Source organism: Penicillium argentinense (genome assembly GCF_028826775.1).
Source record: "Penicillium argentinense strain IBT 30761 chromosome Unknown utg000004l_segment0_segment0, whole genome shotgun sequence".
Classification (NCBI taxonomy): domain Eukaryota; kingdom Fungi; phylum Ascomycota; class Eurotiomycetes; order Eurotiales; family Aspergillaceae; genus Penicillium; species Penicillium argentinense.
In genome coordinates this window covers 3094222-3107127 of record NW_026622663.1, presented here as the reverse complement: position 1 = coordinate 3107127, position 12906 = coordinate 3094222, and the positions used below count along the sequence as shown (strand labels likewise).

Below are 12906 nucleotides of genomic sequence, written 5' to 3'. Positions count from 1 at the left end.
TTTTTACAAAATGATTTCCTCATTGATCCATATTCGAGGCAAGCAGTTAATTGACATGCAAGCCTGGCTTTCTGTACTCCCCGAGGAGCTGTGAGAAATCCTCACCCTTTGATGTCGCTAGCAGCCTCGGCCCAGGAAAGCGGGGAAGGGACCCACGCGAGCAACGCCTGCAACGCCGGCAAGTTAGACCTGCACTGTCTCAATGACCCGACAGACCTGCCGAAAGATATGCAAGATAGCTCGTGATGACCGGGTTTAGCCCGCCGCCATTGCGCGCACCAACGGCTTGCGTTGCTTGCAATAAGAAAAAGGTATGATTGAGCGCTCTGGTACACAACAGGGTTTCTACCTTGCTAACCTTTTCGCATCAGGTCCGCTGCATTTTTGGAGAAGACACAAGTACATGCTTGAATTGCCAGCGGCATGTATGGCCTTGCTTGTGAGTATTGCGAGCTTATCAAACACAAGCCGATTTTTGACTCAATCTAGTCGGCGAGAACGCAAGAGAAAACGTCGGAACACTCTTAACAGCCAGACCAGCGCTGGGAGAGTGGAAAATAGGATCCAAAAGCGTCGATCTACCCTGGATGAAGCTGGGCAGCGGAACTGTGTGACGTCTAAGGAAGACGGGACTTCGATAGACGAGTCAGAAAACGATGCAACCCACATTGGTTTTCCACCCCGACATACCCCTCGGAGTACTTCTTTTGAGTTAGAGCCAAGGGGGACTCCACAACAATCGATTTGCTCAAACCCATACTCATCAGTGTCAAGTTTGAGTTTTTTGGCCAGGTCCCGTTATTTTGATGATGCAATGGTCATCAATGAAGACCAAGCCAGATCATATTCAACCGCAGACGCAGATGGACCAACAGAGGATGATATCCAACTGCTACAGCTTCAAAGAGCCTTCGATCTTCCACCCCGAGCGGTACGTGATGGTCTTATAAACACCTTCATGGAAAAATGCTCTCCTTGGATGCCGATTGTTGAACGCAGTTGGCTGGAAGAAAGCGGATCTCAAAAACCATCAATACTGCTTCTTCAAGCGATCTTTGTTGCTGCGAGTCGAGTCACCTCTGCTCCAGCTGTCACTGCCTATGCGTCAACCCATCAGTTTTATCGACGCGCGAAGGCCTTAATCTGGTCCGGGTACGAGAAGAACCCAATGACCGTGGTCGCTGCTGTGTGTATCCTACATTGGTACAATCCCGAAGGCCCGGAACACGTCTCAACCAACACGAGTGGATTCTGGCGATATGTTGGGGTTGGACTAGCCCATCAAATTGGTCTTCAAAAAGAGCCTGCGAACACGAGGAATGCAGCGCTTCGACGTCGTCTTTGGTGGACATTATTTGTATGTGTGATCCGATGAAGATCGGGAAAAGCAGAGGCTGATTCTTTCTAGGCCCGAGACTGCTTAATCTCCGCTGGACAGGGTCGCCCACTCGCAGTCAATATAGAGGACTGTGAACTTGCTCCTCCTCGTTTAGATGACTTTGATGATTCATGCTCAAACGCGTCTCTTTTCATTGCCTATGTTGAGATCAGCTCTATACTGGGCCATCTCACGCAGCACTGCCGTCGCAAAACTCTCACACGTCAGATACAACAAAATATTGAGAACCAACTGTATCGCTGGACACGAGACCTTCCTGCTTCTTTGAGCCTGTTTCAGACACCCACGACGTCAGCAGAATTTGGCCGCCAAGCACAGAGCACACTCAGTCCATACAACTTCGAAGCACGCCAACTGCATATCCCATATTTTATCTGCCTCGCAATACTGTGTCGTCCCAATCAAGGAAAGTCCCCTTCTCCGGCAGTGGTTCTCGCTTCATCGTTTGTTGCAGGCATATTCGAAGATTTTCTCGCCCGAGATGAAATACAATTTCTCGGTCCCATCTTCACCTTTCACCTCTTAGCTGCTGGAATCGGCTTACTCTCGAGTAGCAACACACCTTCGCTGTGTACAAAGGCGGAGAATAGTCTCCAAAGCATTTATCTCTCACTGGACGTTCTTTCTCAACGCTGGTCGTCCGCCAAAGGGAGCCTCAGGGCATTGAAAAGCATCGCCGATAAACAGCAAAATTCGACAAGGCCCTCTGATGACTCGTCATCGGTACTGCCGCAAGAGCAACAGGTCTTTTTTCAAGGGTTTGGACCCGAAATATCCTGGGCGTGGACCTATTTCATGCCTCCAGCAGCCGCACCGAGGACAGTGGAGTCCTGGGAGGTGCACACGACAGCTGACCATCCCAGTGCTCCACTCGATTGTTTCACCGAATCCCAGGTCCCGAATGCCGTTGCTTCTTCAGCAGACGAGTATCGACCGCTTACCACAATCCTCGACCCCCATGTTGGTTTTTCCATGGGGGGCATGGCACGGGATATAGGTGATGATCTTTTCCATAATCAATACCAAGGCATGGGAGACTGGTTATTTAAAGACTTGGACTGGAATGGGGACGCCACTTGGTAAATGCATTCATGTTGTACAGCACAGAAATACATCACACCTAATTAAACCCGCTGCAAGCATGAAGATCAAGCCGCGGCCGGCATTCGGCACTCGGTGAATTCCGGTAAAGAGGCAGTGGGCCGTCTGGAGATGCGGGGGAGTTCACGCCTCGTGCAGCTTCACCAAAACCAAATACCCTTGCTGGCGAATCCTGTCTTTTACAATTTTTGAAAAAAGCTGAAGAAAATGTCAGATATTCCAACATTCCGGAATCTTTCCCTGGAGAGACATGGGAATGTTTTCGTTCTTACAATGGAGAAGCCTCCTGAGAATCGGCTTAACTCCTGGTATTGCCAGGAAATGATTCGGGCCTATCGGACAGTGGAGAAGCTGCTAGGGCCTGACTCTGAAGGAGCTGTGGTTACTCGTGGAAGCAATGCTAAGTTCTGGTGTACTGTATGATCTGCTAAGAAGTTCAGATGAAGAATCAAGCTGACGAATTGGCTAGGGACTGGAACTAGACGAATCAGACAACAATCCATTCGCGAATACAGATGGGTTCTATCCGGTGAGCTAGCCCTCCCAGGAAGCTGTGAGGTCAGAAATCAGATGGGAATTGAAACCTAATATTTTCGGCCCAGCTCATTCATACAATTTTGGACTTTCCATTCCCAACTATTGCTTTGATGACCGGGCACACATTTGGTGGAGCCTGCCCACTTGCATTGGCGCATGACTATCGCATAATGAACTCTCGCCGAGGCTTTATCTCGATGCCACCCGTTAATCTGGGACTGCATTTTGATGGAATTGGGTCCCTTCCTCGCCTCAAGTTGCGGCCCCAGGTAGCGCGGAAGATGCTCCTAGAAGCGCACAAATGGACAGGAAAAGAGGCTTTGGAAGACGGCATTGTGGACGTTGTTGCCGAACCTGAGAATATGCTGGATGCTGCGCTTGAAATGGGAGCAAAGTGGGCACCGAAGGCAAAGATGGGGTGAGTCGATCTACTGTTGGGAATGAAGACGAAGGAATGCTAACTTACGTTTGTATAGTGTCTACGCGCTGCTTCGTCAGGAGCTTTGGGGCGAAGCTATCAAGAAATTTCAGCGCATAAGTTATGTTCATAGTCGTGTGACATCTGCACCTGCCAAGGCAAAGATCTAAAGTTGTTTAGCTGGAAGGCTTAAATCATGTGTTATCCGAATCAATGAAATAGTTTCATTTTGAGAAACCTTAATACTGGAGGTCGATTCTGTAACGGGCTGAAACCCAGGATATAAGCCGGGCTATGCCCGTGCACCACGTGATCGCCAAGCTTCTGGGGTATCCAGTTCACCGCTAGATGCCCCCTATGTTTACTTTCCTTAAGCTTCAGATAAACAGCATGTTGGCACCGTTCAATTGAATCAATTCGACCGTAGCCCTTCACAGATTCCAGGAGTAGGGTATGATGTGCCCCGCACGAAATGAAAGCTCTGAAGTATTCTATAATAATTTACTATTTCCATTCTAATATAGGGTATTTTAAAGCTTTGCCCTCGCCTCCTTACTCCATACCTGAATTTCAGGGACATTCCGATAATGGGTCGGGAAGAACATCGGCCCCAATATCTTCTTCTGCACTTTCCCAGTCCCCGACTTAGGAAGTTCACCCTTGATCACACGCAGAATAGTAGGAATCTTGTAACCCACAAGCTTATTCTTCAGATCCCCTCTCAATTCAGCCAGCGTAAGGCTCTTGCGAGTCGTATTTTGATCAGTCTTCAGGCTGACAGTGGCTGCGACTCTTTGACCGAATTCTTCGTCCTCAACACCTACGACCATGACTTCGGAAATATAGTCCAAACCGAGGATCTCCCGCTCTACGTCCAGTGCCGAAATCTTGTATCCCCCTGACTTGATGATATCGATGGAAGCGCGGCCGAGGATGAAATAGTAGTCGCCTTGTCGAGATGCTATGTCGCCTGACTTGAAATAGCCTTGCTTGTCGTGGGCTTCTGCGGTGGCTTTCTCGTCATGAAGATACCTATGGCGAGAAATTGGGTCAGCCGATTTCGGGCCGTCGGAAGGAAGAAGACAACCTTACTTAGAGAACATGTAGGGACACTTCACAAGAAGGTGACCGTCGTCTTCCAACTTGAGAGAGACTCCTTCAGCGACCCGACCAACACTATTCCGCGGCGTGTCCCGAGAATCCAGATCGGTTTTAATGACCGCACCAAACTCAGTCGCACCGTATCTCGTCAAAATTGGCTTCTGTCGCAGTTCTTCCCAGAAATCCTGAACAGGACCCGGCAACGCGGATGAACCACATAGCATCGTGCGAATCCCACGAGCCCCAGAAATATATTGATCGCATACATGAGGAGCTTGGTTGGCAATATTCTCTTCATAATATCGCATCATCCGCATGTAGATAGTCGGTACACCGGAAAAGAATGTGAGCCCACCCTGACGCCAACGCTCCCACGTCCAGCCTGTGTTGAAGCTTCCACTTCGGAACTCGATGCAGGCACCTGCCGTGAGGAAGGGGAGGAATGTGAGTCCCACTCCAGAGGCATGGTGGACAGGCAGGGTGTGGAGAACGACGTCTTTCTCAGTGATGCCGTAGAAGTCCCCGTCTGTCTCGGCGTTGCCTGTGAGCCAGGTACGGCGCTGGACGGCGCCTTTTGGTGGGCCGGTCGTGCCAGAAGTAAAGATTACCGCGCTCGCGCCATTCATATCCAACATTCGGTTCGACGAGATAACTATATTGCTTGCGGGGAGGAGTGTAGTACTGAAAAAGGATTCGATGGGCGATATACAGAGAATGTGGAAGTTCTTTTTCTTTCCCATGGACTGTACGATGGACCGTGCCAGGGTCTCGCTGGTTGAACTTGCCACAAGAGCAACGGATTGTGCTTTCATGAGGAAATATGTGGCTTCTTCGACGGGTAATCCTGCGGCTGTTCTTTCTTAGCGATGGTCCTCAAACCTATACATCAAGCGAATGGACTTACCCATTGGCACTACTGCTGCACCAAGTGCGACAATCGCAATAAACCCAACAGTGTACTCGTAGCCTCCCGGTGCTAGCAAACCAATATAAACCTCCTTGTCCTCTGCTAAGTCCCGCAGCGTCTGAGAGCTCATTTGTCGTCTGAGGTGGTTGCGAAACGACAGCACATCGGATATCAGATCATGGTATGTCTTCTCAAAGCCTGCGTTCACGTCTCTGATGGCGACTCTTGGTGTCATGCGCTGCGCATATCGAAGCAGCTTGTGGAACCAAGGCGAATTAGGGAGTACGTTGTCTCCCTCGTGCGAGGGGACGTAGAGAGTTCGATCGCCCATTGTTGATGATATTCACGTTGCGGCCGTTGCTTGTCGACGGAGGAGTGGTGAAATGCTCAGGACCCCACGACTCTCTCTGTCACTGCTGTTTATAACCCATCGGAATCCTCCGCACGATGCCTGCTGCCCGCTGCTTTCTTGAATCGGCTACTTACTCCCCCGCAATCTGCCCCACGCTGCATCCCCAAGTGCCAGTCGGCATTCGGCATTCGGCGAATTCTGGGGGAATCGACGCAAGAGCCTAGGCTGATCAAATGAGGGGGTTCATGTAGGAATCAGAGGCAGTGCAGTATATCAGGAGACTTTTCTCGGCATTGGAGGAAGCTGCCGGCAGAAAGTTCATTTTGGAAGGACTCACCTCGACATGTCCGACTTCACCGACAAGCTTCGTCCAAGCCAGCCAGATGGACCCACGACACTCGCCCACGAGCGAGGACAGTCCAATCTCTCAGTGGAAGAACTCAGTCGGCATCTTCTCTCATCCGATGGATTTCTGGAGCGACAAGCGCGGGTGCTCCCGATCGTGCAGTCAGAGCCTCTTTTCTCGAAAGAGAAACAACAAAACCTGTCTCGACCGGATCGATTCAAGCTAGGCCTCGCCCGCGCGAAGCTACTACGACGACTCAAAGACAAGTATCAATGGAGCCATGACGAGTATAAAATGGCCGAGTACCTGGTGGATGATGTCTCGCCGTACTTTCTACACTTGGAGATGTTCATCACGACCATCCGTGAGCAGGCCAGTGAGGAGCAACGTGCATACTGGATGCCTCTGATCGAATCCTGGAAGATAATTGGTGCCTATGCGCAGACTGAACTCGGGCATGGAAGCAATGTCCGTGGCTTGGAACTGGAAGCACGCTGGGATAGTCGAACCAAGGAGTTTGTCTTGCACAGTCCCACTTTGACATCGAGCAAGTGGTGGAATGGAAGCTTGGGTCGGATTGCCAACCACGCAATTGTGGTTGCTCAGCTGATGCTGCCCAAGCCCGATGCATCTGGTGAATGTGTGTCTCATGGTCCTCATCCGTTCATTGTGCAGGTTCGAGATATGGAAACGAACCTACCCCTAGAAGGAGTGGTGATCGGAGACATCGGTCCGAAATATGGCTATATCACAATGGACAATGCATATATGCTTTTTGATCATTTCCGGTATGTCAACGCTCAACATTACCAAGGATCATGGAAGCTAACTAGCCACCAGTATCCCTCATTCTGCCTTGTTGTCGCGATATTCCAGTCTAGACCCCAATACTGGCATCTACACCAAACCTGAAAAGCCAGCTTTAGTCTATGGCTCCTTGACATACGTTCGCGCCCAGATCGTGCATCACGCCAGACTCGTTCTCGCTCGCGCAGTCACAGTCGCAGTCCGCTACACTGCCATCCGACGACAATTCCAAGATCGAGACGGCGATAAGACCGGACCGGAGATGGCAGTGCTGGACTATCCGACCGTCCAAATCCGCATTCTGCCTCTACTCGCAACGACATTTGCGCTCCATTATGCAGGCCAGGCTATGTGCGCAATCTATCAAAATACACGAAAAGACGTCGAGAAAGGAGATTTCCGTTCCTTGGCGCACATGCATAGCATGTCGTCTGGGCTGAAGAGTCTATGCACAATGCTTGCCGCGGATGGGATTGAGACTTGTCGCCGTGCAATGGGAGGACATGGATTTGGTGGTGGGAGTGGTCTTATCCAACTCAACAACGACTATCTTTCCAAGCCGACTGTAGAGGGTGATAACTGGATGATCAGTCAGCAAGTGGCCGCGTACTTGATTAAGAAGATGACAACTGCGGTTGAGTCCTCAAGCAGTGCTGCCGTCGATGATACTGATGCTCTTTATAAGGAATTTATTCGAAGCCGTCAAGGCGGAGCTACTCCGCCTTCAGACCTCAGTGTGTTGGAAAATGATAGCAATATTGTGAAAAGCTTTGAGCTTCGCGCAACAGCGTTGGTGAGATGCAACCACCAGTCTGCTCAGATTTAGCTGGATTTGAAAAGATTTCTGACTTCAGGTAGACATACGATACTTATGAGCAGCGCGTTCTCAAGAAACGAAGCTGGAACAGTCTTCTAATTCAACTTCATAAGTTGAGCAAGGGTAGGTCATGTTTCCCATCATTGATATTGACAAAGCTGACTATTGCTATTTAGCTCAATCCCAGTCGATCCTGGTAGCCACCTTCTTCGAGGCCTTATCTTCTGATACCTCTCTTTCACCCCCTGTGAAAGACATCATGTGGGGCCTCTTCCGCCTTTTTGCATTCAACACTATGGAGAACGAGAGTTTTGAATGTAAGAAACGGCTTCCTCTTCCTTTTTGAGACTTCTCAAGAGCTGACGATGCCTTGAACAGTTTTCCGCTGTAACGCCGTCGCCAAGTCTGACCTCGATCAGCTTCCAAATCGCGTCCATGATCTAATGCAGAGAATCCGACCACATGCTGTGATTCTGGTCGATTCGTGGATGATTCCCGATTTTCTTTTAGACAGGTATGACACAGCCATAATTCATAAGGCTCTGGAAAGACTAAAAATGCCATTTTCTAGTGCACTGGGACGGTACGATGGCCGTGTGTATGAAGATCTCTACAACAGAGCTCATCGACTGAACCCGCTGAACCGAATTACATTCAATCCAAACTATTGGGAGGAAGAGATTATCAAGGGAAGTGGGGATGATGTGTCAAACGTTTTGTCGAAGCTGTAAATAATATCTAGCGATGGTGTCGACTTGAGTGTTCAGGGCAAAAGGCAATATTGTCCCATGGAACCGGAACGGGAAGGGGTTGTGCTTTCCCTTTTTCGGAAGCATACCATTCTTTAAATGCGCCTGATTTAGCTTAGTATTGAGCGTTCCTTCCACCTTTATGTCGAAGGCACTCGAGTCATATGGGAGACCGTCTGGTCACCAATTCTCGACTTTCAAACAGTCCAGCTTGACCACCGCTGCCAAAAGAAACGCTTAAATCCACAGGAATCACCACAATGAATGTACCAGACGAGAATTGGCTTCTCATAATCGAAGTATTAGTTGATGATGAGCGACTCCGCGTCCAAGATCTCTTGGGAATAAGACTCGTTAACAGTAAGTTGAATGTACATCCTTGTTAAAGAACTCGGCTGATTTTCGTCAGAGCTGTTCTCCGACGAAATAATGAGTCGCTTAATGGTGTCTCGACGTATCGAAGAGCATATTTTCGACTCGCAGATCCACTATCGGCATAACAAGTGGCGACAATACCCACCTGATATCATGCGAAGATATCTCCACCACATGTTCAAATGCTACCCGCAACCAATTAGCATATGGAGCATCTTGATGAGACAGATACTACCGGATGATGTCTCACAATACATGAAAGAGAAGGAAAAAGTTATAGCTGACAAGCTAATCGATGCTTGGATGTATGGGAGCGGCCTATCCTACAATATGCTCACTCCGAGGAAAAGCATCGATAGCGAATACGCGAGGACCATTGGACGCTCCTGCGAGACCTGTGGAAAGTTTCCTGGCTCATGTTATCTTCGCAACGATCATTGTGGAAATGGCTCGTCGTGCCTCGAGGCCGGTCTTCTGGCCAGTGCTGTGATTAGGGGAGATGCCGTCGCACTGAAAAGGTTGATATACATCGGTCTGGATCTTGGGATGTATTGTGAGCGACTGGGTCTGACGCCCATATTCGTTGCGTTCAAGAGGGGAAATGAGGCTATACTGGAAACGTTTATTGGCACCGAACAGTACAATGACGGGGTCTGTCCGTGGGGAGGTTCCAGTAAGCTCCGCATACTTTTGGGCATCTTGGCCCACAGAGGCTGCAAAGTTGGACTTGAAATGTGGATGGATTATAACATATCGGAAATCTGGGACTTGAGTCCCGATAGAATATTTCGCTGTTTCGATATTGCCTTTCGACGGGCGGCAACGGCAGGAAAAGTGGATATTTTGGAGTATATTGAGGAGCTATGCAACATCAAACTCGATCCCGAGCAGATTCTCGATATTCTTTACGAGGTCATTCCGACTGGGAATGTCAATACTGCAAGGTATTTACTCGAACGAGGCCCATTTGATATTACCGACAGACAGACAGGTTATGGGATGGTTTGGAGAACCCTTGACACATGTCCCAGAGCACAAAGAGCAAGCATGATGAAACTTCTTTTGAAGCATGGGGCGGACCCAGATGAGCTCAGACTAGCCAGGGGCAGATTTTTCTGGGAGGGGCACGTAAGAATCTGGCCATACGTGAAAGCAGTGAGAAGAAATAGCTGGGATACGGCGATGGTTCTCCTTCAGGCTGGGGCGACTCGGACCCCGAAATGTCTTCGGGGTGAAGAAATGTTAGGAAAGGTGGTTGTTCCAGAGAGTGCTGCCTGCAGGGTAGATGCTGTCTGGGGTTTTGATGAGTTAAAGTGGGTTCTGCTATACTTCGTCATCCTCTTCATTTTTGGAATTTGCTGTTCTCCCTATTTGGGTATATAGAGTATTTAGAAACATGAGCGTGAGAAATGTCTGATTACTTGGGAGCCGTGGTGATTATGTACAGTATCAAACCAATTAGCTACAACCCTGCAATACTATGGATTATTAATGTAAAGGTATGCAAGGAGATGCACTGAGGATGAGATTGATGCTTCCAAATGTCTCAAGCCTTAGCCATCAGTTTCCAATCCTAACGTTTCAAATCTTTGAATGTACCTCCATTTTAGAAGGTGCCGAACTGGTAAGTGGCAAAGTTGACCACGGGCCCATCGTCAGGTCCAAAGATCTGGTACTGGTCACGACCCCACTGGGGCTGGTTGATGCCATCAATCCAGTCCTCGGTCTCAATGACGAAGCAGCCATACTTGTTGATGTGGGTCGCACCCGAGTCACCGTCCTGGGCCTTGTTGCGCTTGGCCTGCGACTCCTTGGTTGCAATGGTGCCGTTCTGGCCATTGCAGGTGTAGATCTGGAGAGCGGCCTGGTTGGTCGCGACATCCAGAGTGATACCAGTCTTCTCGGAAGTCGCACGCAGCGAGGGGACAACAGAGTTGGCAGCGGCATAGGCGGCCGGGCGATCGACGAGCCAGCAGGTGTCGTAGCCGGTGCAGTCGTCGCCGCACAGGTCGGTAGTCTTCTCAATATCCTTGCCAATCAGCTTGGGCTGACGGAAGTCCAGAGCACCCTCGTAGGCGGTGTCAACATCGAGGAGCTCGCCCGTCGGAATCTCGATGGAATCGGCGCCCACGAAGCGCTCCGACAGCGGCAATTGCAGGGAGGTATCCTTCAGGACGTCGGAGTTCTTGAAGGCATTCAGGTTCCAATAGATGTGGTTGGCCAGCATAATAGGTGTCTTTTCGGTCAGAGCGAGGGAGACCAGCTTTGTGGTCAACTGGGGCAAACCCCTGGGGTTCTCAGCAGACTTCTCGGTCGAGACGCTGAAGGTGGCGTGGGAGATCACATCGCCAGGGAAGTTCTCAAAGCCCTGATCCAACAGGGTGAAGGTGACGGAAGAGTCAGAGTAGGAAGTGACGGTCCAATTGCGCATGTCGTAGCCAATGAAGCCACCGTGGAGAGTATCCTGGCCGCCATTCTCATTCTCAGGGATGTGGTAGGTGTTGCCGTCAATGGAGAAAGTGCCATTCTTGATGCGGTTCGCGTAGCGGCCGACAGTCGCGCCGAAGAAGGTGCGGTTGGTTTGGCTGTCGTGGAGATAGTACTTCGGGTCGTCGTAGCCGACCACGACATCCTGGACGTTGCCGTCGCGGTCAGGGACCAGGACGGAGGTCAGGCGCGCACCATAGGGTATGACCTTGGCGGTGATATTCTCGGCCTTGATTGTGTACTCGCGGAAGTGATCTTCGCTGGCACTTGAGGACGGCGACGGGGTCGAGGGCTGCGAGTACGAAGCTGCAGAGGGCGCGGCATGAGCCAGGGCTGGCAGCCCATACAGGGCAGCGGTGACGTATGACTTTAGATGCATCCTGAAGCCCAATAAGGTGAGTGATGTGAAAAAGAAGAGAGAGTAGAGGGCGAGAAGTCTTGGGGTGATCCGCGCAGGGCACAGGAATGCGCGGAGCCAACCGAGGGGAGGGTGCATTCTAATTATATGGGCGACCAGCTACTACCTAGCTCTCACTATCGTCACCCAACTTTCACTTTCCAACGCTAAGCCGCGCTCCGCATGGCTGCACGCTAGGGGGCGGGGCAGGGGAGCCGGGGTAGGTCCCGATCACGAATTATCCGGCAATGCGATGGGCTGCGGGCGCGGGCCGGGCACAGCGATTGGCGAGATACTCTGGGCCGTGGAGAAGTGGACTGAGGAGAGGAAGATCCGAGCGAAGACCCAAAGGGCTTAGATGCGCCTGAGGCTGGGATTGCTCGAATGTGACCTGGGGAAAACTCCGGCGGAGAGGCATTCCCGACACCAAAACAACACGACATCCCCCAAGGCGGTAGGCCCCCATGTCGATCGCTGACTCAGCTGGCTCGTTCGTTTCTTTGTGGCCAGGACGGAAATGATTTTAATCAAACGCGGCCGATTCACGCCGTTTGCTGGATCGAGCGCATCTGGAAGTCTGACCTAGGGTGCTACCTAGGTGGAAATCGCAGGGGAAAGTCCCCTGAAATAACGGAGCATTCCCCTTCAGACCTCCGGTGCGCGGACTTTTGACTCGTCTCTCAGGAGAAGGTCCCAGCTGCACGCTCCATTGCTTGACCGGCACTAGCTGCAACCACATTTTATTGACATCTTCGTCCGGTACGCGGGCCCCTTGGCCGGCAATGGCTATGCATGGGTCGGATCTCGCATACATGCGAGAGGGCGAGTTACATAAACCGTGGGATGGGTAGACCTTCCAATCAGTACGGTTGCGGCCAGAGCGTGCAAGGTCCTCGGAGCCTTGCCAGTTCCTGTTAGGCAGCAAGGCGAGCTGTAGGTCGTTGGGATCAGCCTGGATTAGCGCATAGATCTGACCAGAGGTAGATCAGCCAGGGCTTGTACTAGCCATGAGAACAAGCCGAACTTTGGACCTTTTGCCATTACAGTTTGCAAGGCAGCGTCTCTTTGTGCGCAGGCATCCTGCTGGGCCCAGCGGGGTCCATGCAATGAGGT

The 12906-nt window shown here is 50.8% G+C and overlaps 6 protein-coding genes across 6 annotated transcripts; 4 read left to right on the top strand and 2 right to left on the bottom strand.

Moving 5' to 3' along the window:
• Positions 1-245: 245 nt before the first annotated feature.
• N7532_004079 (fungal specific transcription factor domain-containing protein) lies at positions 246-2482 on the top strand (the record flags this gene model as incomplete). Its single annotated transcript, XM_056616573.1, is given in 3 exon segments — positions 246-311; positions 323-1357; positions 1409-2482. 3 exon segments carry the CDS (start codon positions 246-248, stop codon positions 2480-2482), a joined length of 2175 nt encoding a protein of 724 aa, XP_056476930.1.
• Positions 2483-2707: 225 nt separating this feature from the next.
• N7532_004078 (enoyl-CoA hydratase/isomerase family protein) lies at positions 2708-3625 on the top strand (the record flags this gene model as incomplete). The annotated part of the gene is made up of 4 exons (XM_056616572.1): positions 2708-2917; positions 2970-3029; positions 3103-3455; positions 3514-3625. 4 exons carry the CDS (start codon positions 2708-2710, stop codon positions 3623-3625), a joined length of 735 nt encoding a protein of 244 aa, XP_056476929.1.
• Positions 3626-3985: 360 nt separating this feature from the next.
• Positions 3986-5794, bottom strand: N7532_004077 (uncharacterized protein; the record flags this gene model as incomplete). The annotated part of the gene is made up of 3 exons (XM_056616571.1): positions 3986-4487; positions 4548-5406; positions 5461-5794. The coding sequence occupies 3 exons, from the start codon at positions 5792-5794 to the stop codon at positions 3986-3988; spliced, it is 1695 nt and encodes a 564-aa protein (XP_056476928.1).
• Positions 5795-6158: 364 nt separating this feature from the next.
• On the top strand, positions 6159-8516 carry N7532_004076 (uncharacterized protein; the record flags this gene model as incomplete). Its single annotated transcript, XM_056616570.1, has 6 exons — positions 6159-6949; positions 7002-7761; positions 7827-7908; positions 7962-8102; positions 8164-8299; positions 8357-8516. 6 exons carry the CDS (start codon positions 6159-6161, stop codon positions 8514-8516), a joined length of 2070 nt encoding a protein of 689 aa, XP_056476927.1.
• Positions 8517-8794: 278 nt separating this feature from the next.
• Positions 8795-9928, top strand: N7532_004075 (ankyrin; the record flags this gene model as incomplete). The annotated part of the gene is made up of 3 exons (XM_056616569.1): positions 8795-8894; positions 8944-9853; positions 9901-9928. The coding sequence occupies 3 exons, from the start codon at positions 8795-8797 to the stop codon at positions 9926-9928; spliced, it is 1038 nt and encodes a 345-aa protein (XP_056476926.1).
• Positions 9929-10515: 587 nt separating this feature from the next.
• On the bottom strand, positions 10516-11775 carry N7532_004074 (aldose epimerase family protein; the record flags this gene model as incomplete). Its single annotated transcript, XM_056616568.1, has 1 exon — positions 10516-11775. One exon carries the CDS (start codon positions 11773-11775, stop codon positions 10516-10518), a length of 1260 nt encoding a protein of 419 aa, XP_056476925.1.
• Between the last annotated feature and the right edge of the window lie 1131 nt (positions 11776-12906).